The sequence below is a fragment of the Artibeus jamaicensis genome, unplaced genomic scaffold (genome assembly GCF_021234435.1).
Source record: "Artibeus jamaicensis isolate MK-2021 breed Jamaican fruit bat unplaced genomic scaffold, CSHL_Jam_final contig_432, whole genome shotgun sequence".
In the NCBI taxonomy this organism is placed as follows: Eukaryota; Metazoa; Chordata; class Mammalia; order Chiroptera; family Phyllostomidae; genus Artibeus; species Artibeus jamaicensis.
Window position 1 is genome coordinate 7774181 of NW_026521828.1, and position 27295 is coordinate 7801475.

At 50.6% G+C, this 27295-nt stretch overlaps 1 protein-coding gene across 5 annotated transcripts in view; it reads right to left on the reverse strand.

The window, feature by feature from the left end:
* The window catches only part of CYFIP2 (cytoplasmic FMR1 interacting protein 2), a 104574-nt gene that overhangs the window by 61591 nt on the left and 15688 nt on the right, over positions 1-27295 (reverse strand). For 4 of the 5 annotated variants that reach the window (XM_037152234.2, XM_037152235.2, XM_037152236.2 and 1 more), the window contains 14 exons: positions 26856-26995; positions 25288-25377; positions 22105-22182; positions 20470-20571; positions 17655-17836; positions 15819-15915; positions 14518-14646; positions 10913-11017; positions 8748-8839; positions 6928-7045; positions 4524-4643; positions 3907-4032; positions 2333-2499; positions 1233-1380 (listed from right to left, as the gene is read on the reverse strand). In XM_037152234.2, the coding sequence (XP_037008129.2) occupies positions 1233-1380; positions 2333-2499; positions 3907-4032; positions 4524-4643; positions 6928-7045; positions 8748-8839; positions 10913-11017; positions 14518-14646; positions 15819-15915; positions 17655-17836; positions 20470-20571; positions 22105-22182; positions 25288-25377; positions 26856-26972 (1671 nt within the window). In that variant the 5' untranslated portion in view covers positions 26973-26995. Of the gene's footprint in view, positions 1-1232; positions 1381-2332; positions 2500-3906; positions 4033-4523; positions 4644-6927; positions 7046-8747; positions 8840-10912; positions 11018-14517; positions 14647-15818; positions 15916-17654; positions 17837-20469; positions 20572-20901; positions 20984-22104; positions 22183-25287; positions 25378-26855; positions 26996-27295 lie in introns of those variants that run through there. The other variant, XM_037152237.2, reaches the window with a different exon arrangement.

A 27295-nucleotide genomic window follows, 5' to 3' on the forward strand; every position in this document is an offset into this window, starting at 1 on the left:
CTTGTGCCTTGTCTGTCTCTCCCTCACTCATGTCTTAGGACTTAGAGAAATGCCCGAAGCTCTGCTCAGCCCTCACAGGCATTTTGGGCTAGAAAGGTCTCTGGCCCCTAACACTGCACAGAACTGTCTGTAGAAGCTTCCTCAGACATTCCACAACCAGCAGGCAAGATCAGGGCAAACCAGCCCACAGGTGTGAAGCCGGGGGGCATGAAGGATGACAGTGCTGAGAACATACCTCGCCCCGTCCCTCCTCCCCAGACCCCTGCCCAGACACAGACGCACACACAGCGAGAAGGGTCCGGGGTGGCCTTGGGCGGCTCATCTCAGATGGTTCAAGAACTCAGGTACATGGAGAGAGGCTTAAAGGTCAAGCAAAGCAGGAGTCCCAGCCTGGGGCTTCTGGGCCCGTAAGACCTTTAAAGGCAGCAATGGAGCTGCAAGCTTTCCCCTAATACTTCAGAAAGCCCACCAGAAGCTTTTAGCCTTTAAGTAGGTGGCAAAGACTTTACTACTATGCTCAGATTCTTTCATTGTTTCCTGTAATCTTTGGATGAGCCACAGGCAATCTGTTGCTGGTCAGAAGCTCCAGCTGGAAACTTGGAAGAGCTCGGATTATTAGACTTTCTCTAAGGGGTCAAGGGCTTTCAAAACTTGTGCTTTGGGGGGCAAAGAGGGATTAAAAAGGGGATATTTAATCAGTACTATGATCTCCTGCAGTACTATGATCTCCTGCAAAGTTTCCATTTAATGGTGAAGATAATCAGAGCTCAGAGAGGTCAAGGCACTTTCCCAAGATCACACAGCAAGTCAGAGGCAGAACTTGTGAATTCCCAAGCTAGGATGCCACTGCAGGGGAAGGGGCAGGGTTCATTAAAGAGGGCCAGGGTGGATGCATATAGATTCTATTTTAAACTCCTCCTACACTTTGGAACCAGTCTTGGTATTACCCCCATTTGCCAGATTAGACAACTGAGGCACAAAGAGAATATCTAACGTGCCCAAGGTCACACAGGTATCTAGGATGAGAATCCAGGTCTCCTGAATCTTAAACCAGCGGTCCTCCCTCCTGCATCAAAACAAGATGGTAGAATAAGACTAGAGCAGCTGCTTGACCCTGCACCCCCTGCCTGAAGACCCCCAGCCCCTGTGCTCCATGGCCCAGCCAGGATGACCCACCACGGCCTGGCTGGCCTGTGAGTCAGCCGAGCTGGCCTGTGCCCGGAGCCGCTTACCTGTGTGCTGGAGGGGCCCACGGCACGCCGGGGCACCTTGATGTCAAATCCACCTTTGGGATCCTTCTCGCCTCTCAAGCATGGGTCATTGGGGGGCTCTCGGCCCCCCTCCCAGTCACAGATGGTTTTCCGAATCGCCTGCAGGACACTGGGAAGGACGGACGGAGGCTCAGATCAGCTCTAACCATTAGAAAGAGGTAAACCTTGCAAGCCTGCTTCTAGAGTCTGTGGTGTCCCGGGACCGCTTCCCTAGAATTCCTGTCGTGCCTGTAAGAGGGGCTCACCCTGGGCATCCCCTGTAGAGACGCCGGTTTACCCGATCTGAGGTGCAGTCCAGAAGCCTGCATCTTACAAGTGCCCCAGGCGATTCCAAAGCCCACTGGCTGCCTGAGAACCCAGCTCTGAGCCTGTGCAGTGGCAGAGAACTTGAGTGGGCAGGATGGCTGTTTCTGGCGTTGGGCATAGGAGAGTCTCATTAAACTGCCGCACACTTAAAGTTTTAATAACAGCTTACGTTTGCTGCATACTTGCTCCATGCTGCTGTGTGCTCAGGTCGACACACGGATTATCTCATTTTATCATCCCAACAGCCTACGACAGGGGTGTCAAACTCATTTTTACGGGGGCCACATCAGCCTCGCGGTTGCCTTTGAAGGGCTGAATGTAATTTCAACTCCTTAACAGTTAAAAAGTAGTTACATTTATACAGTCCTAAAATTATTTCAGCCCTTTGAAGGCAACTGTGGGGCTGATGTGGCCCCAGTGAGAATGAGTTTGACACCCCTGGCCTACAAGGTAGGTAGGTACCATTATCATCCATGTTTCACAAATGAGGGGCAGAGAGGTTCAGAGAAGGTAAGTGACTAGACTAAGTTCACATAACCAGGCAGTGATGGATATGGGCTTCGAACCTAGAGACTGAGGACCAATCCATCTCAAATGTTCAGTCTCCTAACCAGGCTTCCTGAAACTTGCCAGGAGGGTCCGTGTGTGTTCAGAGGCTGCCCCGGAAGCTGACTGAGCAGGGGGCTTCCTCTGCGGCCTGCACCGCAGCCCTGGTTTTTGATGTGCCCCCTGCAAAGGGCCACAGGGAGACCCACCTGATGAGAACGTTCTTCTTCTTCCGCACCGCCTGCCTCAGGGGCTCGCGCAGTGTCACCTGGGCAAAGTCCTGCAGCGCCGCGTAGATAGTGTTCCTGATGGCCTGGTTGAAGACGCTCTCCATCCTGCCCATGAGCACCTGCAGGCCTTTTATCATGGCGATCACCTGGCCAAGCAGAGATCGAGGTCAGGCTCACGGTACCTTGGCACACCTGTCTGTCCAGTCCTTCACCACGTCATGTGATCACAATTGGTCTCCTGCCTGAAATCACAGCCCTGAGCCTCAGTCCGTTAAAGCATGGCCTGGAGATGAGCTAAGGAACAACTTGGACCCCTTGGATGTGTCCGACCCTTTACAGCTTCCACAGCTCACCCACACCACCATCTCCTCTGACAACTGATGTCTGACCCTCAGCAAGGGCCCTGGGATGGAGTGGGCAGACATGATCAGCTCCCTTTGCAGACAGGAAGCTGAGGCCTGCACAGGTGAAGTGGCCTCGGCCCCAAGGGCTAGTGTCCAGGTCTCCAGCTTCCCGGCTTCAGACAGTCATGAGAGAGGGAACTGTCACTCAAAACTTAGTACGAGTGAATTGTCCTCCTCAAAATAGGAACATCTTTTTGCAATGAAACAAACAAAAAACAAATTAGAGGGTTATAAACCAGGAAGTAAGAATCGCCCCCCCCCCAGAAACTACCACTATTAATGGTTTGGTGTACAAAAATATGAATACTTATGTCCTTCAGTTTTGAACAAATATGCAGAAGTGTATTAATTTTACTACAAATGAAATTATTTTTTACATGCTGTTCTTTAACCTGTTTTTTGGGGGGGGACTTAACCATATACTGTGCGTGTCTTTCCATGTCTGTACATCCATTTCGGTAGCCACATAGTATTGATATATCAATGATATAACTACACCCACATTAGTTTTACCTGGTCCCAGGCTGAAGGGCATTTCAGCTGTCCCCATACTTTGATATTATAAACAACGCTGTGATAAATACCTATGTGCAGATGTCTTTGCCCAGTTGGCTTATTTTTCAGGGATATATTCCTGAAAGACCTTGTGACCCAAAGGGCTTGCACATTAAACGTTTGAGTACATCCCACCAGACTGTCCTCATACAGAGACATGCACACGAGCCGCCCCAAGTCTCTAGGAGGTTCTGTTGCCCACACTTCAACAGGGGTCACGATCTCCTAAGACCTGCCCATCCTGAGTGGTCGACAACACTCCGCCTCATCTCAGTTTTAATCTGCAGTTCTCTCTGAACACCCATCCGTTCGGGTATTTCTCTGCTCTGGCAGCTGTATGTTTGTTTGTTTCTTCTGTTAGTTTTCCTTTGTTCAGGTTTCTAGCGGACACTTTCATTTGGATTTTTAAGAACAAAATGAGAGTCTAATCTTTGGTGAATAACCTGACAGAGATGAATTCAGGCAGAGAAGGGGGACAGGGACAAGCACACACAAGAGGGGACCAAGGCTGCTCAGAACCAGGCCCTCCCACTGCCACGGACCCTGAAAAGCAGCCTCAGGGGCTGCAAGAGATGCTGGGAGGGCACCGCCCACCTCCACGAAGGCGAACTTCTCCTCGCTGGTGTAGTTGTAGCGCGTGGCTCTCTCGTACTCCTCCGCTGTGCCGGGGCAGTCCTTGTTACAGAACTTGTCTGTGGGGTGAACCAGCTTCCAGGAGTACTGCGGGGAGGGGATGACCCAAACATCGTCAGCGGTGGAGTGCAAAGACAAAACGAGGTGTGCCCGTACCACGCGAGGGAATAAAATGCAGATTTGTCCTACAACATGGATGGACCTTGAAAATATGCAAAGTAAGGGGAGCCACAAAAGAGCACACATCATAGTATTATTCTACTTACAGGAAACACGGAGAGTTGGAAAATCTATAGCGACAGAAAGTAGGTTGCTTAGGACTGGGGAGACAGGGAATGCGGTGGGGGCGGGGGGCAGCAGCGACCATATTTTTGAGGTGATGAAAATGTTCTAAAGAGGTGATTGCACAACTCTGTACGTACACTGAAAGCCAATGAATCTACATTTAAAACAGGTGAACGGTATGGTATGTGAATTATATAGCTCAATAAAGCTGCTAAAAAAAAGAGTGCGTGGGGAAAGGCAGAGAGATGCCAAGAGAACAGAGGTCAGGCTGCAGGGGCCGGGGGGACACCCACCACCTCCATGACGTGGGCGCTCCACTTGGACAGCAGCTGCAGGCCCCGCAGGGCCAGGTCGAAGAGCTCGCGGTACTCCTCGTCTGACTTCTGGCTGTCCAGCCCGGAGCCCGTCACCACCTGCGGAACACCCGCTGTCACCCTCATTGCCCACGTGCCCGGCACATTTGCACACTACTTCATTGATCCCCCGAGAATGCTACAAGGAAGAGCGATTATTACATCCCCTTGACAGGTAAACTGAGGCTCGGACAGCGCCTTGCAGAGGGCCGCGTGGCTGGTAAATGAACGGCTGAGGGTTCCAGCGCAGGTGGAGAGATGGCAGCTGCCCTGGCACCTCCCAGAGCAGTGGCTCTCCGACTTTTCTGACTGCGATTGACAACAGGAAACGTGCACCACAGACTCAGGGAGCCCTGCCTAGAGACATTAAACACACGCATGAAACCCTGTCACAAAGCCGCTCTCCCCTTAACACGTGGGGTTTCCTCTGACGTTCCATGCTATTTCACGCAAAAGTCCCCGTCATGTGCCACCAAACTGACTTCACGGCTCATCAATTAGACATGACTGACTGACCGAAGAGCGCTGGCAAGGACAAGCATCTATTTGCACGTGTAGTGTTCCACAATGAAACAAAGCGTGCAAGCATGCATGTGCATAGACGTGTGTGTATATGTGTTTGCACACACACACATAAACATACAGAGACCGTTCTCGTTACTTGTGGATTCCGTGCTTGTGAGTTTGCTGACTCACTAGAATGTACTCACAACCAGTATCTGCAGTGCCTTTGTGGTCACTCAGACACGTGCTCAGTGACACAACATTGCGGGCCCTGTCCTCGGCCGAGGTCGGACCAGGCGAGGCTCTGCCTTCTCGTTCCAGATTCCATACTGTGAACAGGCATCCTTTCCAAGGTCTATTCAGTGCCAAGTATTTCACATTTTTGTCCTTTTTATTACTGATGATTTCACTGTTTTAAACGGCCCCAAGCCTGGTTCTGAAGTTCTGTCTAGAAGACTAAGAAAGAAGTGCCTTTCGGAGAAAATGTGTTCTACATAAGCTTCCTTCGGGCGTAAATTATAGTGCTGATGGCTGTGAGTTCATGTTAATGAGTCAACAACATCTATTACTGCCTGAGGTGTCTTCAAACAGAAAAGCACATAAAATGGGGTTACACGTTGATCAGAAGCTAAAAACGCTGCGACCAGAGACTCACAGGAACCTAACCCTGTGTTTTCCCCGGAGCAACGGTTCAGCATTGGTTCATTCAGTGTTCACCACCACTTGCTAGAACGTTAACTACTGAGAATAATGAGAACTGTCTGCATGTACACATATAAAGCATACAATTTAAAAAAATAACCTTGAGCCAGGCTCATTCTGAGACCACACCGAAGCTTGATAAGGAATAAAGGAGGCCCTGCATCTAAATAATGCCCGTAGTTTTAGCTCAGTGGATGGGCACATATGGCCAAGAAAGCCAAAAGTTTGCTCTGACCTTAGTCTGCATCCACGGGCCTAAAGACCGCACCTTCTGCGTTTGCCTGACCGTCTTCGTTTCAAACATGTGGCCTCTTTGATAGAAGCCGTGTCCGAGTCCAGGTTTGAGAAGCATGTGCACCATGGCTGCCAGCCACATGGTGGAACCAGTGAGCAGGCATGGGACAGACCGCGTGGTTGTCCTGGTGCACCAGGTAGCAAAGGGTTTCAAATCAGGAGACCTGTGCCACTGAACCAACATGTACACTTCTAAGGAGGGTCTGCGGGGAAAGAGGTCCAGGAGGAGATATATACCTGGACATTAATCATCGTTGGTGCTGGCTGGGAGGGTTTTATGTGACAGATGTTCCCTTCTTTTTCGTACTTCTGTTTTTTTCTGAGGTTAAGTGTTTACCCTGTCCCCAGTTTTATTTTCTGGCTTGTTTAATGACCATCCATTATTGTGCCGATTAAAATATTTAGATGGCATTATGAGCACAAGTGTTCAGGACTCGGTTCCTGCTGCAATCTAGGGTGCAGATGGTTGGAACATGTACAGACTAACAACCACTAACAATTACCTTTTGCTCTCTGCTGGGCACCATGCATTTTCCATGCATCATAGTTTAATCCTCTCAAAGAACCGTTCTGGATACTCTTACCCTCATTTTGCGGAGGAGGAAACTGAGAAACAAAGATGTTGGCTAACTTGCGGTGTTCAGCAGCAGAGTCAAAATCAAAGCCAGTCCTGTGTGGCTCTAAAATCCATGCTCTTGGCCATTCTGCCCTCCTCTTGCCTCTGCTGAGTATTCCCTCACTCCTGCTGTCCATCATCCCTGTGGCCGTTCCTTTCCTGCCTGGTCCTTACCCCTTACCCCTGGGGACACACAGGCCTCCATCCCAGCGGCCAGAGCGCGCTCACCTCACTGTTGCTGTAGCGAGCGAGTTCGGAGATGAAGCGGATGTGGTCATCTCGGATCTGAACCATCTGCTCACAAATGTTGTACTGGGGGCTGATGCTGCTCTGGGTACAGGTCCACCTGGGCGGAAAATCACAGGGTCGGACAGGTCCTTGGGTCGGCACATGGTGGAACAGGCTCCTTCCACTTACATGATGCTCCTGGGACCCAGCCAAGGTGGCTGGCTCCCCTGGGGGGAACCAAGAGGTAACCCAGACATGAGAAAAACAGCCCGTTCATTTCACACTGTGGTGCTCACAGGCTGAACGCACCAGCCTTTCCTCTTCCTCCGAGACCCAATCACAGGCTTTTCCAGATACCTGCTATCCACGTACTCACCAATCACACAAGCAAGAAGGGACTGGCAGCCTCTCTAGGGCTACAAAGGGCTGGAGTCCATGCAAAACAGCAAGATGGGTGGCCTCCCAAAACCTGTCTACTGGCACTGAGAGCCCATGGTTGCAGCTGGCTTTGGAGGGGCCTTTGGGGAGGGACTAAGGAAACCAAAGGGGACTGTGCCTCTTCCCAACAGCGACCTGGTAATATGCCAGCAAACCCAGCATGGCGAGCAACGCCATGGCCATTGTCTCTCTGTCTCCTTACCCCCCTCTCCTTCCCCTGCTATTTCTCAACTCTGTTTTTGAACGATATCACTGGGAGAACCACCCTACAGTGGAGAGGAAATGAATGGATGAAAATCTTCACTCTCCTCCCCCAAGAGAAAAAAGCCAGCCCCCGTTTACCCTCGTCTATCGTCCAGTGCTGGGTGGCCCGGTAGACAAATTAAAAGCACAGCCACCGAAGAGAGCAGATAAACGTTTTTGGCAAGAATTTAATATTTCAGAAGGAGCCCTGAAGTGGCCCTCATAAATACTCAGGATGGCGACGCAGTTCCTCATGCTTATACTCCGGCTTTTGTTTAATGTTGGGTCACCAGTGTAGGGTTGGGGACGAGACCATTCAGACCAGACACGCACCCAACGCAGGCCACGTCACTGTGGCTGACCAGCTTTAGGTGGTAGAGAATTCGTGCAGAAAACATGAGGAAATGGGTTCAGCATTCTCAGCTCTGTGCTTTTCCTGGAAAACCTTCCCGCACACTGGCAGCCAGCAGGTTACAAAGAAGCTAACCCGGCTTTCTCTGGGGAGACTCAGTCACAGGGGCTCAAGGATGGTCACCCCTGACCCCCTCTCTGCTTTCCTGTGGACAGGTCAAGATCACTCAGCTTGGGAATGAGATGCCAGCAGGAAAAAAAAAAAATCTAACAACCCCAGTGATAAAGGCTGTGGCTGGACGTCCCCCCACTCCCATCAGGCACCAGCAGCCCAGATTTCAGCCCAAACTCCCCAGGATGGAGGTTCATAAAACGACCTAGGCTGAGGCCAGCGACCTTTCCACTGCTGGAACTGTCCACACCGCACACGCCATGGTATACTTACTGCACAGACACGAAGCCTGAGGAGAGAATCGGGGTGATGTGAAGGGCGTCATCTTGCTGGCGCGACCACCTAGGGCCGGCTGTTCCTCCCCCTTCTCAAGGAAGGACTCCTGCTGTCCCATGGCGGCTGGGACAGAGAAGGGGCGCGGCTGTGCTCTGAGCCCTTTTGAACCCCAGCAGCAAAGGGCGGGCACAAAAGGGCACAGAGCATCTTCCGCTGCTCCCCTCTGGAATCCGCCTGCCCAGGGCTCTGGGGAGGGAGGAGGGGCTGAAGTGGCCCCTCGACCCCCTGCACAGGCTGGGCGTCCTCGCAGGAGCCGAGAGACATTATGGCAGGCACTCACTTGGACTTGTTCTCTTCATAGTGAGCACTGGTCTTAATGTATCTGGCCAGCTCTATCTGCATGTCGCCGAAAAGGGGCACCACCTGCAGCTGCTGCAAAGGAAGCAAACACAGAGCGTGAGACACTGGGTGGGGACTAGGTGGCCACCTTCCCCTGGGGAGGCGGCCTCCGTGGGCCTCTGGGCTGACCCCTAGTTCTTGCTTCCATAGTGCTTCCAGGGGACCCTGGAGTCAAAAGGAGCCCCAGGCAGCATACAGGTCCCCTTGCCTCTGACCAGCCATATGTTCCAGCCACTTAGCCCAGAGGGACTTGTCCAAGGTCACGCAGCAGGCAGGTGAGGGATCAGGACCAGGTGGCCTGCCTCCCAGGGCAGGGTCCTTCCTGTTCTCGTTTCCCTCAGATTAGACGATCCTCCTGCTTGGAACTGTGCACTAGGAGTGGGTGCTGCTGGCTGGTGTGGTGTCCCGAGAAGAAGTGGAAATCACACCACCTGACACCAGAGGGCAGACAAGTCCCATCTGAAGCCCGGGACACACAGTGGGGGGGCCACCATTTACGTTTACAGTCTGCTTCTGACGCACTAGGCACTTGGCCAAGCACTCCAAAATCAGATTTTTAGGTCAGTGAAAGGACTCTGTAGGACACCATAATGGTGGATACACGTCATTCTACATCTGTCAAATAGCATGGACAAGGTCATGAGCGATCCCTAATGTAAACCATGGGTTGGGTGACAATGATGGGTCGATGTAAGTCCATGAATGACAACAAATGCACCACTCCGGTGGGGAACACTGACATGGGGAGTCGAGTCAAGGAGCAAGGGGTGAGGCAGATCTTTATACTTTCTGCTCAACTAAGCTGTGAACCTAAAATTGCCCTAAAAAAAATAAAGTCTTTTAAACAACAATGAAAAATTGTATCTCAACCCATACAAGAACCCCGGGAGGTCAGTACTATTTTCATTCCCATTTCAGAGATGAAGAAGCTGAAGCTCAGATGGCATAGGTGACTTTTTCCCGAAGTCAGACCAGCTAGAAGTCAAGAGGCAGGGGTCTGACCCCGGGCTCTGACTCACCTAGAACAGCCCCCCTGAACCCTCGAGGGGACCCTATGAAGTGGACCCCTTAGCATTCACACGAGGCTGGGGCACTCAGTCTCAGAAGGGTTCTGTGGCTTTCCCAACGTTATCCAGCTAGTAAGTGGCAGGGTCGGACTACAGCCCGGTCTGGCCGAGGTGATACCATCTCCATCCACCCCTCATCATGCTGAGGAAGGCAGGGCAAGACTTTGCAAGGGTCTCCTGACAAGCCCTGTTTTCATTAGGGGCAGCTCCGGAGAAAAGTGGAAGTTCCAGCCTCAAAAAGCAGTCAAGGCACAAAATGTCTATTGGTGGCTTGTTTTCCCTCAGCCTTGAAGCGTTGATGGCTTTCAGGCCCAGCCTGGTGTTCACCACGTCACATCTGCGGGTTCTGCCTTGAATGTTAAGCCTGGCTTTCCCGTGTCTGACCGCTGGGATCCCACCCCATGCCTACAGTGCCCAGCGCTAGAATCAACTGACAACATGGGATTCAGTCCCAAAGTAGGAAATCTCTTGGAGAACATCTCAAAGGCTTAGCTTAATTGCAGTGTTTTGTTTGCAAAGATCTGGGGCAAGAACTGAAATCTCTGGGGCACTGGAACAGACTGAGTGCAGGACGGGTGCTCTGCAGCCTCTGCCCAGAGCCAGGGGCCAGCCATGGTGCTGTGGGTGGGCCAGGTGACAGGCTGTGCTTTTGCAAATACCAATCGGTTTAAAATCCAGTCTAATCCTTCTGCTTCTGTGAGCTGACTTACACTGAAAAAGAAAGCAGGTGCTCTCCTCCGGGATGTACCTTTGTTTATACGGCAGAGGATTTCAGGAAAGAGAAAAAGCAGCATGCACACAGGATCATAATGCCTCCCGGGCAAACCCCAGCCAAATCTTGAGACGTGAGCCTGTTTGACATCCAGGGGGCCCCTTCTAGTATAGATTCCTCTACCAAGGGCAGCCGGAGGCCCTGCCATTCTGTTCTCTTCCTCCTCAGAGCTGCAGCCCAACCAACGAGCCCCACTGCTTGCTGACTAATCCCATTTCTTTCCCCTGAGAGACCATCCCTTGCCCCTGCCCAGCCCCAGGTGCTGACCTTAAAGAATTTATCGATTTTGCTGAGGTTGATTCTCTTCTTGGCATCCAGTTTGTAAATGTTACTGACATTTCCATCCATCAGGTAGAGACCAAAACCCATTACCTGAGCGAGAAGGGGCAGAGCACAGAAGCCAGTCACATCAGATGGAAAAGTTTCAAAAAACTGAAAAAAGTAGGTCTGTGCACCTGTATACGCCACACACACACACACACACACACACACTCAGTCCCTGTGCTACACATTCTATTACAAAACCCACTCGTGCCTGCAAATAAAGAAAGAACACGCAGGTCTAATTTCGACTCGAAATCTGATTTCTGTGAAGAGATGCAGACGACTCCTTAGTATAAAATGTGGTGGCTACGGCTCGAGTCCTAACGATGGGCCCAAGTCCAAGATTAGGGCTTTCACAGGCATCGTCCTCAATTCTCACGACAGCCTTGTGAGTCAGGTTTCACACAGTAACCCTGCTCACAGATGAAGACTCGAAGACACAGAGAGGTCAGACAGCTTGCCAAGGTCACACAGCGAGAAAGCTGCAGAGACAGGATGCGAGCCCGGGCCTGTCCGATGACGCCGCGTGTGCACCCAGGTCCTTCCCGAGAGGCGGCTGCCGCTGCATCCCTGGGGCCCAGCCCATCGCAGGCATGAGAAACACTTGCCAAATGTTGAATGGATGTAAAACTATTTACCTCTTTTTCCCAGGAAACAATAATAATGTAAAGATTCCTGAGGAGCCACTGGAGATTTTATTTTTAAAATAAGAATTTTGAAAAAAATTTTTGCCTGACAATGCTTAATAAGCAGGTTGACAAATTCCTGATATTCCAGCCCAGGTAATAGTTTCCTGAAGGCTGGCTTGATCTTTTAGTCAAACATGCAGGGGAGCTTTCCTTGGCTCACAGTTGCTACGTGACCACAGGCAAGTCACAACTGACACACAGGGAGTGAACTAGGGGACTGTCAAGGTCAAGTCCCCCTTAGTAGTCACACTGTGTGGTTCTGCAGGGTGAGTGCCAGACTTTTCTGTGAAGGGTGAAGGGTGAGTGGTGCAGCCTGATGGCACCTGCGTTCCCTGACAAACTGCAGAAACTAGAAACGGCAAAACAGTGTCGGGGGCCAGGCTGCAGATGCAGGAAATTGAGAAGGGGGAAGGTTAAGAAGCTGTGGTGGGTAAAGATTAAAGACAGGTGAGGGAAAAGGAAGGCCCAAGAATTTGATGGCAGCATCTAAACATGCTTGTGGACTGGAAATTGTTACCCTCGTTTGTGGAAGCAGCAATTCTGGGGAGAGCTATAGTAATTGTCTGGGCGCAGCACCGGGGCTGAGAGAGGCCACGTGACTTTCCCGGATTTCTGACTGTGCAGAGGAAGCCACAGGGAACGAGGCACAAAGCTGCACTGCCCTGCAAACTCCATCCAGGGGCTATAGAAATGTAAAGAAATGGAACACCAGCAGGCCTGAGATGCTTAGAATAGCAAGAGTGACATGGAGGAGAGAAAGAAAAGTATAACCACCAGGAGAGTTTGACGGGTGAGGTTTTGGGGAACAAAGAATCAAAAGGGGCTATGCTGTGTGTATTAAGGGTATGAAGGTTGGCCCTGGCCCAGTAGCTAAGTTACATCAAGGTTGCAAGGTTCGATCCCCAGTCCCAGCATAGAGAATCAACCAATGAATTCATAAATCAGTGGAACAACAAAACTGATGTATTTCCCCCACTGCCTTCCTTTCGCTCTCTAAAAAATCAATTAAAAAAAAGAATAGGGAGGTTGTTCGTTTCAGTGCTGTAGCTGTCGGAGAGAAATGAGACACCTGCGAAGCAGCCAACCTCGGGACAGTGGCTGAGAAAGGAGAGCTTATCCACGTGACGCCGTTTAGCACCTGCACACTATCCCAATACATTTAATGAAAAGGCACAAAACTTACACACACATGACTTACGTATCCTGCACATGCTGAAAATACATAAACATACATAAATAAATGGGAAGGAAATACATTAAATGCTAAAAGGAAAGCATTTGACTTTCCTCTGGATGGGAAGATTGTGAGAGATTAAAACTTTTTGTGTGTGCTTCTCTGTCTGTTTCAGATTTTCTACAATGATAATTATAACTCGATAATTTAAAAATTAAACTTGTAAATTGATGGATCAAATGTGATGATTTTGGCAAAACAGAGCAGATTTGCCTTCCCTCCGAGTCAGTGGTTTTCCCCCCCGGGAAGTCTGACCTGCTGAGGGTGTGCACACAAAGGCTGTGCTGTAAGAGAGTTCAGTGCAGACTGATAGACAGACACCCTGCGAGAGGGGGATTTGTTAAATAACAATGTCCCCACACCATGGACTACTTGGCAGCCACTAAAAATTACACTGCAGAAATATCCTTAGTGATGTCTGGTTTAAAGGGAAAAAAACAGCTTATAAAACATTATCGTAACAGGGTGCAGCCAGGGAGGGGGGTGCGCCCAAATGGGGATTTGTAATGGGGTATAGAGCTCAGGGTGTTCAGGAAATATTAGAAAAATATATGTATTTATAGGATGTCCTCACCCCCACAAGTCTGGGGGATGGGACAAATGAAGCAGGGCCATTGAGAGTTATTTTGCAGATAACCTCTAGAATGGTCATTTAACATATCTATAACCTTTAAATGGTTTCATAGAAATGTTAAATAGCCATAGTCATGCCTTGAGCCAGGGAGATGGGAGTGACTTTAACCCATGATGTAACTAGGAGGCAACTCCCTCTGGGTACAGCATCTGTGTAAAAGGTTGCAGATGATTGGCTCCACACCATGGGGCCACGCCTGCTCAGACTTACTATGGCAGCCCAGTAAAGCTGGTAGAATACGGGAATGCTAGCAGGTGTGACTGATTGTGGGAAGAGCAGGAAATAGGACTGCAGAAGAAGATTGGTGCTGGGATTTAAACCCAGGCACAGCAGCCATAAGGGGCTTTTGGGGACCATGCAGTTTTAGGGTGCTCTCTTTTTGCCACATGGCTTAGGAGCAGGAGAGACTTTGCCTGGAAGAAAAGGGATGAAAGGATTCTCGCTGGTGGGCCATGAGAAGGTGCCACATGGTTTTGGATTAACTGGAGATTGTAGTGGCGACACAGCTGATGGTGCTGGAACCGAAAGGCTGTCTGAAGAACGGACTTCTACTTCTTCTCCTGAGCTACGGTACCCAGGACTGGGCAAAGGGGAGAAGGAAGGACTGTGTGTTTGTGGGTATTCTAAAGGACTTTCGTATTTTTAATGAAGACATTGAGTCATTACTCTAAATCTGTATAACTTTTAAAATAAATAATCCCTTTCCTTTTCACCAACCTCTGACATTGAGAGAAATCTTTCCCTGGTGGTGGGCAAGGCAAACCTAGTACAGGGGGTGGGAGGGGACCCCTGGAGCACAAGGGTGGGTCCATTCGGTAATAGTATATCATTCACCAACCACCCCCAGGTCTGTTCTGTAACATTATGTGCAGTAAGATCTATGTCAATGTTTAATAAGAAAAAATAAATAGCATTTTTTTTTAAAGTGATTTTCGGCAAGGAGGTGAGAGCACAATTCTGGGCCCCGGGGTGCAGACCACAGGGGTCGTACCTTGAGGAGCATGTGCTTCTCGCTGGGGGTCAGGTACATCTTGTTCTCATAGTAGTCCACGCAGATGTTGACAATGTCCGCCAGCAGCTCCTCGTAGCCTGGGATCACTTCCAGTTGCTGATGGAGACACTACACAGCAGCGCACCCCTCTGGTTAGCCCCTCCCCTGTCCCCTCCTCACCCATCCCACTGCAGAATTGACAGTGTGTGCTCCGGCACCCGCCCCTCACCCCGCCCACAGCTGACCACCAGGGGAAGGGGCCTGTATCCTCTCCACGTCCCTCAGTGGCTGGTTGGAGCTCCTGCACATCTCTCATGGCAGCGAACTGGCTCCCCTAGGGGCCCTCCATTTTATTTCCTCGCAGTTTTGATGGTTGGAAAGGACTTTCTTGGGCTGAACCGAAAAGCAGTTCAGCGTTACAATAAAGGCTTGTAGTCATCTCTTTAGTTTTGGGCCTGTGGGCTTTGCCATGACATCTCTTCAGATGATGGGGGGTGACCCAGCCTGGCGGAGGAGAGAGGGCCTCCGGGTCCCGCTCCTGGCAGGACACAGGGGCACAGAAACACGTCTCCTGAGAGAAGGGCCCCCGCAACAAGGGGCTGCGTCTCCCAGAAAGAAGCCCAGAGCCTCCAAGCTGACGGCCTTTTGCCTTTAACACAGAGTAGGGGGCCCAGTGAAGGCGGAGGGAGGCATTCAGCCTGGGTCCTGCTGACATTCTTGCTGCTGCCTGTTTAGGCTGAACTGACAGACGAGCAAGACAGATTATGTCAAGCCAGACAGAGCGTGAGAGCCACGGCCAGGTGGGCGTGTCCCGGCCTAGCAGCAGCGGTGATAACAGCTACAGCGTCTCGTGCCCTTTGTCAGGCTCTGCCTGGGGTAGGGGGCGGTGCAGGCTTTTTATGTAGTATCTCACTTACTTCTCACAATGTTCTCATAATGTGCTAAAAGAAAAAAGCTCCACTGGACACACAACAAAATGAGGCGTAGGCCTTGCCCAAGGTCTCATAATGGGTCAGTGATAGGTCTCAGGGCTTGGAAACAGGCTGTTCACTCCAGAACTTGTGTTCTCAGCCTCCACTGATTGGGGGGCAGGACAATGGCTGAGAAGGTTTTTGGGGAACAAAATCTGAGGTGAAGGTGTTGGCCAGTGGTTGGGAGGGGAGATTTAGGTCTGCAGGGAAATTCCTGAGCCGGGCAGTGGGGTGTGAGATCTGCACTGGGACCCTCTGCACAGGGTCCACCCAGCCTCTGGGCCCCGCCTGTGTCCTGGGCGCCAGGACACACAGGGAACGCGCCCTCACCTGGGTGATCCTGTTGTGGTTGGCCAGGAACATGGACAGGTTCTGCGACTCCTGGATAGACTGGGGGTCCGCCATCTTCCTCAGGAACTGGGCAGCCCTAGAACACGGGTGTCGCAGAGAGGAATGCTCAAGTGCCACTGCCTGAGCAGGTCACCCAGGCTCCACTCCCACCTCCACTCCCACCTGACCCGGAGTCATGCTGCCCCAGGGTTAATGAGCCCTGACATCACAGGTGGCTAATGTCAACACGGAGTGTGTTCTGGAGTCATTTCATTTGGAGCTGTTTACACTCTTGTGATAGGGCATCTGAAATTCAGAGGCAAGAATGCCCTGAAGGTCAAACTCCAAGTTTAAGGGTGGCTAGCATCCCATCCACCAGCTGGAGGTGGTTAAGATGGAGCGAAATAAGCATCCCCGGGTCTGGAGGTGACCTCCATGAAACGGCCAGTCAGTCATGGTGCAGAACCACATGCGGGAGGGGCTGTTTTTGTTGTGCATTCTGTTCTTTACTTGGAAAACCTCGCTGTTTCTAAAGCAAAGCATTACACAGAAAACTGAAGTCTATTTACCCCATCAGGATTACAGGTGAGGGGACGGTGGGCGTGGGGAGCACACGCAGGACTTGAAGGGAGAAGGCTGCGGCGGCCCGGACTCTCCCAACCTAACCCAGTGGTGGTCCCACCTGACAGCCCCAACTCAGATGGGACACCTGCCCCACTCATGACTCCAGGTGGCCCGCAGAGCATGTCAGTTGTAACCACGATAGAAGGAGTTGGGGAGATACTACCCTATGAGCTGTCTATGAACCTTTGTGAAAGGTGCCATTTCTGAGTCAGGCTGGAGATGGGTAGTATCTGCCTGCAGGTACCCCCAGGTTTCACAGTGTACTCAGGAGGGTGACGCACTGAGAATCAGTCTGCTGTCTGTTCTCTACAGTTACCTGGGAGTCCCAGGACGATGCAGTTCAGGAGGAAGGGCCCTTGTGTCAGGGACACAGAAAATTCCTCCCAAGAAGTATGTCTAGACAACATAGAGGAAATCTGTTGTTTTTGACTCCCCACCCCACTTTTGGGTGGTTGTCCCTTAATTTCTACAGAGGAACTACCCCTTTCCTACTCTTGATCCTTCTCTCATGTGAGCTGACACTGACCCCGAGTGACACCATGGGTGGGCGGGCGAGCACCTGTCTAATCAGAGCCCCCTCCCACCACAGTGATGGATGAAGGACCTAGCACAGGACCAAGCTGGAACAATGACAACCCTCCCAAGGACTTTTGCAAAAGTATTTGCAAGGAGGAGCAGCCTTTCCTTCCTGTGACGCTGCGGTGGCTACGCTAGCCCAAAAGAGGCCACCCCAGGGCCAAGCCTGCCTCAGAATGAGCCCATGTGCAGGACAGGGGAGTTGAGAGGTAGAGGGAACTAGACCAACATCCTCTAAGTACCCGGATCCAGGTACACGGGGGCTTCCCAGTTCTGGGAGCCAATCCATCCCTTCTTTCACAGAAGCAGCTTGAACTGGCTGTCTGATGTTGGCAGGAATGACTGCTGTGCTCATTTTATGACGATCTGATGATGCTGTACTACAGGGGACAAGAGAGGATGCTGCTGCCCCACAGGCGGGGAATGAGGATCTGATTCCATCTAGAGACAGAAACCCGGCAAAGACCCAGTTCTCCCAGGAGGCAGCCCTGCACCTCATTCCTCACACCACAGAACCAGGTCCTGTATGCTTGGGGAGTGGCTCTTTTGGTTCTGGAGAAGGAGCCTGTTAGTTGGGCTCCATCCTCTTCCTCCCCTTGGCCAGCTACCCAGGAAGTGGGCGGAGCAGGGACTGACCTCTTATAGGCAGAGTGGTCGTTCTTGACGCTGCACTTCATATTCTTTAGCTCGTCCAGGACGGCGAACATGTTGATGAACTTGCCCAGGGTCAGGAGGTAGGCTTCGGAGACAAAGTCCTTCCTCCGTTCGGCATGACACAGCCGCTTCACCTCGCTACAGAAGCGCTCGATGGCCTTGCGCTGCAGGAGCAAGGGGGGTGCGCATAAGGATGGGGCAGTGGGTGCTCTTAGGTGAGGAGCAGGATGGAGGCTCCCTGGGGCCCTAGTCAGAGCCTAGACATTTAGAGAAAGGCAAATCCACCAGGAGGTCTTCCTCAGAGGAAAAATCCAAAGCTGATTTTTCAAGGGAAGCCTGGGACCTCCCTCCACAACCCCCCAGTGAGTTGAACCAATGCATTCATTAGTCACACCTTTGCAGAGAAACATCATGCGTTACTTGGTTTTGTATTCTAGCACCTAGGACAGTGTCAGGAGCCAGTATGGCAGTAGAGACCAAGAGTGAGACATTCAGATAAGGGGTTCATTCACCCAATAAACAGTATTTATTGAGGATCTGCTATGTACCAGGTACCATTCTAGGCATTGCAGTAAAGAAGGGAACAAAACTAGGAGAAAAAAAACTCTATCCTAACAGGTTTATATTTTAGTGAGGAAGACAGAAAACAAACATTACACACTACTTCTGCACATTACAATGTGATGTATCTATGGAGAAAAATAAAGCAGAGAGAGGGGGCAGGGCGGGCAGTTGCCTAGAGCTGGAACAGACGGGGGTGTAATGGGTGATAGTGAAAGGGTGTGCAGTTTCTTTCTGGGGTGATGCAGGTGGCATAAATTGACCCTGGTGATGGACACACAGCTCTGTGGATGTACCAAACACCGCTGAATTGTCTACATGGGTGAATTACATGGTCTGTGAATTACAGCTCAGTAAATCTGTTATCCAAGAAAGCTACTGAGCAAGTCACAAAGAACTAGGCTAAAGCAGTAATCCAGAGAGGGAGGCGGAAGGAGAGCAGGAGAGAGAAATTACTCCTTTGAGGTGCGATCCACTCCTCAGGGTGGGTCACCCCACTGGCCAGGAACTCCTCTCCTGCCAAGACCAGACCAGGCCGTGCTTTCTCCTTCCAGAGTCCAAGTCCAAGAACACTCTCTGTGATGATGGAAACGTCCTGAGTCTACAAAGCCTAACGTGAGAAACATTCATCACATGTGGCTACAGAACACTCAACGGCTAGGGCAACGAGGGAACTGAGTTTTAAATTTTATCAGATTTTAATGAATGTAAACAGCCGCATGGGGGCAATGGCTGCTGCCTCCACGGTGCAGTTCTGCATGATCCCAAATCCCCCTTTCTCTTGCCAGGAGGCCTTCAGCTTAGCTCTTAATTGGTTTCTGGAGAGTTTTTCTCTCTTGGATCTGCCTCCCTAAAGAGATTTTAGGCTGCTTGAAGGCAGATCATGATGCTAACAACGGCAGCTTCGATGTGTTAAGCCTACCCTGTAGCCAGGGCTCTACCTAGCTCTTCACAAAGAAATTTTTTTCATCCTCACCACGAACCATGGTGAAGTATTATTTCCAAGGGGAGAAAACGGAAGGCGTCAGAGGTGCTAAAGGACACACAGGCACCCAGTCACGGTGTGGTGGGACTTGGGCCTCTGCCTCCAAAGCCGGCATTCCTGCCTGGGCTGCAGGCCCCTCACCTTCCCAAACACCCCACCTCCCGCCCCCAGGAGGCCAGTGCAGAGCTGGGCAGACATTCCGACCAGTGCCCCGGAGTCTGTTTGTGAAGCTCAGCTCTCCGTGGAGCCAGGCAGGGCACGGTGTGTAACATGACTCCTGCTCTGCGGTGCCGGCTGGTCTTAGAGGGCTCAACCTGCATTCCTGAGCAGCTTCCAACACATGTGTGATAACCAACCAGTTCGCGTTATTTTTCCTTTGCTACTTTCGTTTAACCAGCTCGTCCTTTATTTTTTTTTAACTAGCTTGCCCTCTTGAAAGCCCTTGGCTGTCTTTCCTCTTTCCCTCCTTTCAATAGTCACTCCTCCTGGCTTCCCAGCTGGTCTCCCTGCTGTCACCTGTGTCCCTCTCGCCCCTCACATCTGTACGGCCCCCACCTCCCATCCCTTTCCCACTCGGCAGCCAGATGTTGCAAAACCTCAAACCAGATCCCGTCACTCGGAAACCTCCAGCGGCTTCTGTGGTGCTTGACTAGAATCCACGTATTCTTTCCACGTCCTACTTCATATGCCCTTTCTGATCGGGGCCCTGGCTACCTCTGCAGCCCCACCTTTTACCACCCCCCCTTCTCACCCTGCCGCCTCCCTGGCTTCCGTTTCTGAAACCTGTTAGGCTCCGTCAGGCCTCTGGGCCTTCCTTGGCTTTACAGTTCCTCCCACCTGAAACCCTCTTCCTGGGACCACCACTCGGCAGCCTTGCTCATCAGGCCGACCCCAGTTCAAATGCCATCTCCTGAGAGGTTGTCCCTAGAGCTGCACCAGGTCACAGACACCCTCTGGCCCAGAGATTTTTAAACTGTTATTTGATTCACAGCACATATTATGCCCTGAAAATGATTGTGTACTGTTTGTTGTCAGTCTCTCCTCCTGCCCAGAGCACACCTGTATGCTCAGAGGATGGAAATGATGTGCAGGGGGAGGGGCTTGTCCATTTTGTTCGTGCCCCCCACCCAGGGCACTCAACAAGTATTTGCCAAATGAATAAGCAACATGGCACACAAACCCAGACCCATGCGTCTACAAGAGTGGGGGACTTCCCAAGTGTCCCGGTTCCAGATTCACCCAACTCCTCACCTGAAAGTACATGAACTTCATGAGCTTGGTGACCTCTGGCTCCAGCACCTCCACGGTCTTCTCATAGATCTCCACTCGGTTGGGCTGCTCGTTGCACTTGACCTGTGGGGAGAGCGGGCTTCAGGCGCCCTGACTGGTGCACGCAGTCCTGCTTCGCGCCCATTATCTCGTTAAAGGGCCCCTTTCACTCTCAACTTGGATGATAAATGGCAAGGTCACCCTCATGACAGGAGGCTGGGGCAGCCCTGTCTGATGGGTCTGACTGGGGGAAAATGCCCCCCCCCCAGTCACCGGCTGCAGGAAAGAACCCAGCTGATCCCAAGAAGAGAACCCTCCACCCCTTCAACCGGCTCTGCACCATGCCCAGGAGCCATACACTCGTCTATGTTTATCTGTAAGGTCCCCCTCCTACAGCAGTTTCCCAGCTCTGACCCCTGCAGGGCCCCGCCAGATTCTCAGCGGAGAAAAATGTTCCGTCCACTGCTCTGGAGGCACCTGGCCACACTCGGCCCCACCAGGAAACCCACGGTCTCTGCCCAGGGGTTTCAGCACAGCAGTCACGTGGCAGATGTTTTCACAGCATGCACACCAGAGACGGCTAACAGGGTGACCGAAACTGTGACCCTGTGACAGCGAGAAACTGTCACCCGTGACGAGGAGCGTGCAGAGGATAAGGACAAGGTCGTTCTTCACACTGCCGTTCAGAAATTCTTAAAATAGGAGCAAGAAGCTCAATATCCATGAGTCGATGACTGAGTGGGTAAAATATGAGACACTCATTCAGGATCATTATGGAAGTGTCACAAGGAATGAGACGGCCCCACGTCCACTAACACGCAGAGATGGCTGCCGTAAATTGACCAGTGAAAACTGTGACAGGACAGGACGTGTAACTCAATCCCGTTTTTGTTAAACAAAACTGTGTGCTTCTGTGTCCACACATATCACAGACACAGAAAGTCGAAAACGGTGCAAAGCGAACCTTGGATGTGCAGCTAGCCCGGGGGGCCAGGAGCAGAGGAGGGGGAGCAGCCCCCCTTTACACATCCGCGCCTCGTTGATTTTGTTAAACTGTGACTGGTGAATTGTATGACAGTTACCAGTATAATGATGGTAACATATGATCTGCATGTGCCAATATACATACAGACAGGATGTTAATGAATGTCAACAATAAAGAATAAAGGGTAAAAAATCAAATGGCAGAACAAGATCAAAAGCAACATGCTTTTGTCAAATTTACAAAATAATTATTACAGAAATATTCGTAATAATCAACAAAAAAGACCCAGACCGGCAGCAGCAGGGTGCCCACAATGACCACGCTCTGTTGGGAGGTGGGTGTGGGTGGCAGCCAGGGGGCAGGGTGGGGATGTCTTGCTTCTTACTTTACACCTTTCTGCAGTGGTTTGGGTGACATGCAGCTAGCATTTACTGCTTTCCAAATAAAACAGATGGGACAAAAACTGTTTTAGGTTGGCATCAGTTTTATGGGAAACTCTCCAAATGTCTTCTGTGAGCCGCCCCCCAACCCCCTACATTGCTCCCTGCCACCTGGAGTTTTGAATGGAGGGATTGTGAAGGGTGGTGGCGCCCCCTGGAGGCCGGAGAGCCACCAGGTCAGGAGAGTCTCACCTGGGGGATGGCCCGGGAACAGCTGCGCCAAGTGTACAGCATGACGGCATACTCGTGCCCTTCCTCCAGCATTTCATTCTGAAAAGCAAAACATGCTCATCAGGGAAGAGACTGTGCTGGGGCCACAAGCTTCTCCAGGGCCCCTGAGTCCTCACTACTCAGGTGGTCTGTGGACCAGCAGTGCGTCACTGTCCCCTGGGGGGCTTACTAGAAAGGCAGAACCTCAGGCCACTACCTGGGCTTAGGGGCTCAGAATCTACATTCAGTAACATTCCCAGGTGACTTGCCCTCCAAGGTGTGCAATGAGTTTTTGAGAAACACTGGTCTAAACTATTCTCCTCAAACACCAACGGGTCTGTGAGGAGGCCACATTTTTCATAGATGGATGGCCACCTTATAAACAAAGAAGCAGATCTATTTGTTCCAAGAGCAAAAGTTGTCCCAGATATACTGTTAGCAAGAAAATAGACAAGTCGCAAAACAGTATGTACAGCAGTTAGGCTAAAAAAGCCAAACAATGAGTAATAATTATAAAAATATATTATTGGACATTGAAAGACATTTTGGTGGAATATGCACCAGGCTACGACTAGCAAGCTCTCCGTGCAGCTGGATAAACAGGAGCATTCACTTTCCCTATCATATAGCACCATGATGTTTCCACTTTCTGTGGGAGCTTATGTTGCTCTTTCCTAAGTAAGAAAATGATTTAAGTCAATTTTTAAAAATAATACAGAGCAGATAGCAAAACCCACAACACCATCAAAAGTAAATTGGGAAAAAAATGCAGTGATGCTAATGCATTTTTCACCTGGTAAATGATGCTGTGGAAAGAGCCCTGAGTCCTGGCTGGTGTGGCTCAGTACATTGAGCGCTGGCCTGTGAACCAAAGGGTCACCGGTTCAATTCCCAGTCAGGGCACATGCCTGGGTTGTAGGCCAGGTCCCCAGTAGGCGGTGCATGAGACACAACCACACACTGATGTTTCTTTCCTTCCCTTTCTCCCACCCTTCCCCTCTGTCTAAAAATAAATAAATAAAAGTCTTTTAAAAAACAAAAAGAAAGAGCCCTGAGCTCAGAGTTCAAATATCTGGGCTCGAATCTCAGCTTCATCGTTCTTTGGCCTTTCATCCTTCAGGAAACCTCTGAACCTAAGATTCTCCTTTTAGTGACAATGACAATAACCACCTCAGAGAATTTTATGAGAATTAAATGGAATACAAACACACACAGGCTGCATAATCTGTCAAAGTGGTGCAGAGTAGTACTAGGAAAAAATAGCCTGGCAGTTTCTCAAGACAATAAACACACAGTTTCCAGATGGCCCCTCCATGACGGGGCTCAGTTGTGTCCCCCCCCGAAACTCCTATGTTGAAGTCCGAACCCCGGGACCTCAGAATGGGACTATATCCGGTGGCAGGGCCTTTAAACAGAGAGGTGATTAAGGTAAAATGGCCCTTGGGGACGACCCCAGTCCAGTCTGACTGGTGTCCTTTTAAGAAGAGGGAATTTGGACACAGAGAGATACCATATGTGCACGCCCACGGAGGAAAGACCACGTGAGGGCACAGTGAAAAGGTGGCCATCTGTGAGCCAAGGAGAGCAGCCTCCAGAGAAACTTGCTGACACCTTGGTAATGAACTTCTAGTCCGCAGCACTGTGAGAAAACAGGTTGCTGTCATTGAAGCCAGTGGCTGCTCTGTCAAACGAATACTCCCTCTATGCACGGACCCTTATCTAATTTTCCATAAGCACCACAGTGAATCTCCTTATACATATCTTACATTCCAAACCCAGGCAGTCTTTGAAGTGTTATGCCTTTCTGCCTTTGCTCATGCTGGTTCCACCAGCTGGGACCACAGAGTTCAGCGGAGAGAGGTCAGGACTGGGGAGCAAAGTCCTGGATTCCAGCTGCAACCCTGTGACTTCCTAGTTGTGGGATCATGAGCAACTTCTCTAGGTCTCAGTTTTCTTATCCCCAAAATAGGGGTAATGATCTCTTTGCAAGTCTCAGGGCTGTTACAAGGCTCCAGTGATAGTTCGGGTGAGCACACCTTATACATTTTAAAGGACCATGTATATCTATGGTTATAATGTAATGTGTGTATATTCACATATGTTATATATACGTACAATACAAGTCACTTCCTTCATCGAGCTTTCTCCGACACTCTCAAGGCCCCTCCCAAAACAAAGCACTTTGTGCTTTCACTGTGTCGTTCGCCTTTAATTTTGTGCATTTTTGTTTGCAAAGAGTAGCCCAGAGCCCAGGTTTTACAGTCACACAGACCTGGGTTTAGCCATCACTTGTCAGCAGCCGACTCCATGTAACTTAATTTTTCTGGACTTGGGTTTTCACCATCCATAAAATGGGTATTGTAATAGAACCTACCTCACAGGGTTGAGGTGGGACAAAAAAGAGCATTTAAAGTATCTGCACAGAAAGTGTTTGATAAATGGTAAGCCTGTCGATTTCCCACTTGCCTCACGGAGAATCCAGGCAGGCCCCTATCTCTCCTTGCACCTCCCTCCCCCCTGGCATTCAGCACAGATTCTGCAGGGTATGTGCATTTATTTATTCAGTGATCGGGCAGGGTCTGGTAAGACCAGGTTAGAATGTAGCTGAGACAGTGCGAAAGGTCCAGAGAGCCGCAGGCGCAGGCTCTGAACGAGGAGCCTGGAATTCCTCCGGGTTCAATGCTGCATGAGAATACAACCATGGAAGCCCACGAGGGAAGGGGTGACCCCTCACAGATGGGTCAGACAACCCATCTGACCCGTGAGACAGCTGGCCCCGCTTGTGAACGATTTAGGTCACCAGCTTCCTCGAACTGACAATGAATGTCATTCCAAAGCCACCTTTTGTTTTGCTTAAGACAAAATTCCACACAGCCTGTAATCTATAAAGTATGAAACAAGGCAGTGTCTAATCCCATGTTAACCTGAAAGGGAAGCGAATGGTGAGGATAAAGTTGAGCCCTAACGGTGAGTAGGTTTTGCAAAGCTGGAAGATATGGGGGACAGCATGACCCTAGACACTGAGAGGGGGTGGGGCAGGTGGGAGAATGGGCCCCGGAGCTGGGTCTGACTGAGGCCGGGGGTCCTCAGCATAGCTGGGCACATGCCCCCGGTTTGACAAGCTGCCCGCAGCCCCACCCTCCCTAGCAGGTTACCGAGGCTTACCATGCTGGAGTGGACCGTGGCCTGCTCGATGTACCTTGCAATGCCTGTGACGAAGGCATTCCTGTCCTCGAAGTTTGTGTCAAAGTTAGCCTGTGGGGATTGGAGGACGGGAACATTTGGTTATTGAAAAACAGGCCCAAGGTGGCTGGGTGCCCAGGGAACAAACTGCTGCCAACACATGCCACCAGTTCTCCATGGAAAGCTATGTCCCCCATCAGCCTTCCCCCCCAAAACCCACTCTGAACCCCACGGTGCAGGAGCTGCCTCCAGACAGGGCCCACATCTGCGTCCCACCGGTCCGCCCGGTGGGGCCCCGGAGTGAGTGCTTGCTTACGCTTTCCACACCTAAAAGCTGTTGAAAGTTAGACGTGCACAGCTTTCACCCAGCAGGTGCGAAAATACTCACCCCAGGGTGCGCACGTACATGTGTACAAGGGGCACAACTGCAGCATTTTTGGGATAGGAAAAGCTGGAAATCACCCCAATGTCCACTAACAGTGAAAGGCTAAATAGACAATAGGACACCCACACAATGGACTTGGATGTACTACATGGTGGTTAAATGCAATGTGGTAGCACTGTAGTGTTGTCAGAGAAAGCATCTATAATAAATTTTAAGTTAAAAATGCCAAATCACAGAGTAATATATATGTAATATGATGCCCTTGTTATATTAAAATGTATACATTTATATGGTAAAAAGGGACGTGTGGGGATCTATATACACACATATATATAGACATAGTTACAGAAATTTTTATTATACTTTTCTGTACTACTTGTAATAAACAAGATATTTATATAATTAAAATTTAATCTGGGTTAAAAAATGTGAATACACCAAGTTAATGAGTTGAGCCTTCAGGCATGTGTTTCATAAATCTAATCATGAATGAAATGTAAAATATATTATGCATTTATGTTGAGTCTGAATTAGCAGCCCAAGAACTTTCAAACGGTCAAGTAGAGCTCAGAATTTCAGATGAACTTATTCTTTCCAAATGTGGCATGTTCATCCTGCAGACCGGACCAGGGGCTATTTGCAAGGCAGAATTCGGCCTCACGATGCCCTGCCCCCTGTGCCCTGGCAATCGTGGCTTTGACCCATCCGATCATGGTTTAGCACAAGCTCACCCATCTTAGGCAAAAGCAAACAACAGTGACGGGCTTCCCTGGGCCATTAGCTGCTGCGGGGAGTTGAAGAGCTCTTCTCACATACATGAAGGAAAAGTAATTACCCAGGCAGTCTCTAGGGGGTTCTAAATTACAATATTTAATTCATGAGATCAGAGCTGCTAGAGTCTTGGTTGGTGCTGCAGCAAGAACAGCCGGGAAGGTATTTGGGGTCAGAGCAGAGCAACAAGCCTCCCCTGGGAGCGAGGAACAGCTCTGGGGCACATTTACTAGCTAATCTATTCCTTACACTCAGCTCGGGGCACCAGGGACTCCATCAGCTCACGACCTTTCACCTCTGAGATGCATTCCTGCCCCTTCCTTCTGCCTTCAAAGCGAACCCTCATGGGGGATCCCCAGAGCTCCTGAGCCCCCACAGCCCTGGGAGAGTTGACCTGGTACATGATGGAGGAAGGTGGAGGCTCGATGCATGGCTGCTGGTCAGGGAGGGGCAGCTCTTCCAGCAGGTCCACGTTGGACAGGGCATCTTCCAGAGTCACGTGGGTTGTCATGGTTGCGGTTTCTGTGTTCCTCACTGAGGGAAAGGAGGAGAAGCACCATGAAGAATTTCAGGGTCCTCCAAGAACACTTCTCTCAATCCCACCTGCCCAGGCTCCTCTTGGAGAATAAAGGGAGTTAACGTGCATGGAGACCACACTCGCTCTTTCTTCATTAGGTGGCCCCCATCTGCAGCAGATACTGGAGGATCCCTTCATCATTCACAAAGGACTTTTATGTGTAATACCTCGTCTGAGCCGCACCACAGCGCTCTGTGATCAGCACGGTAGGTGGTATCATATCCACATAGCTGATGAAGGAACAAGGCTCAGGGAGG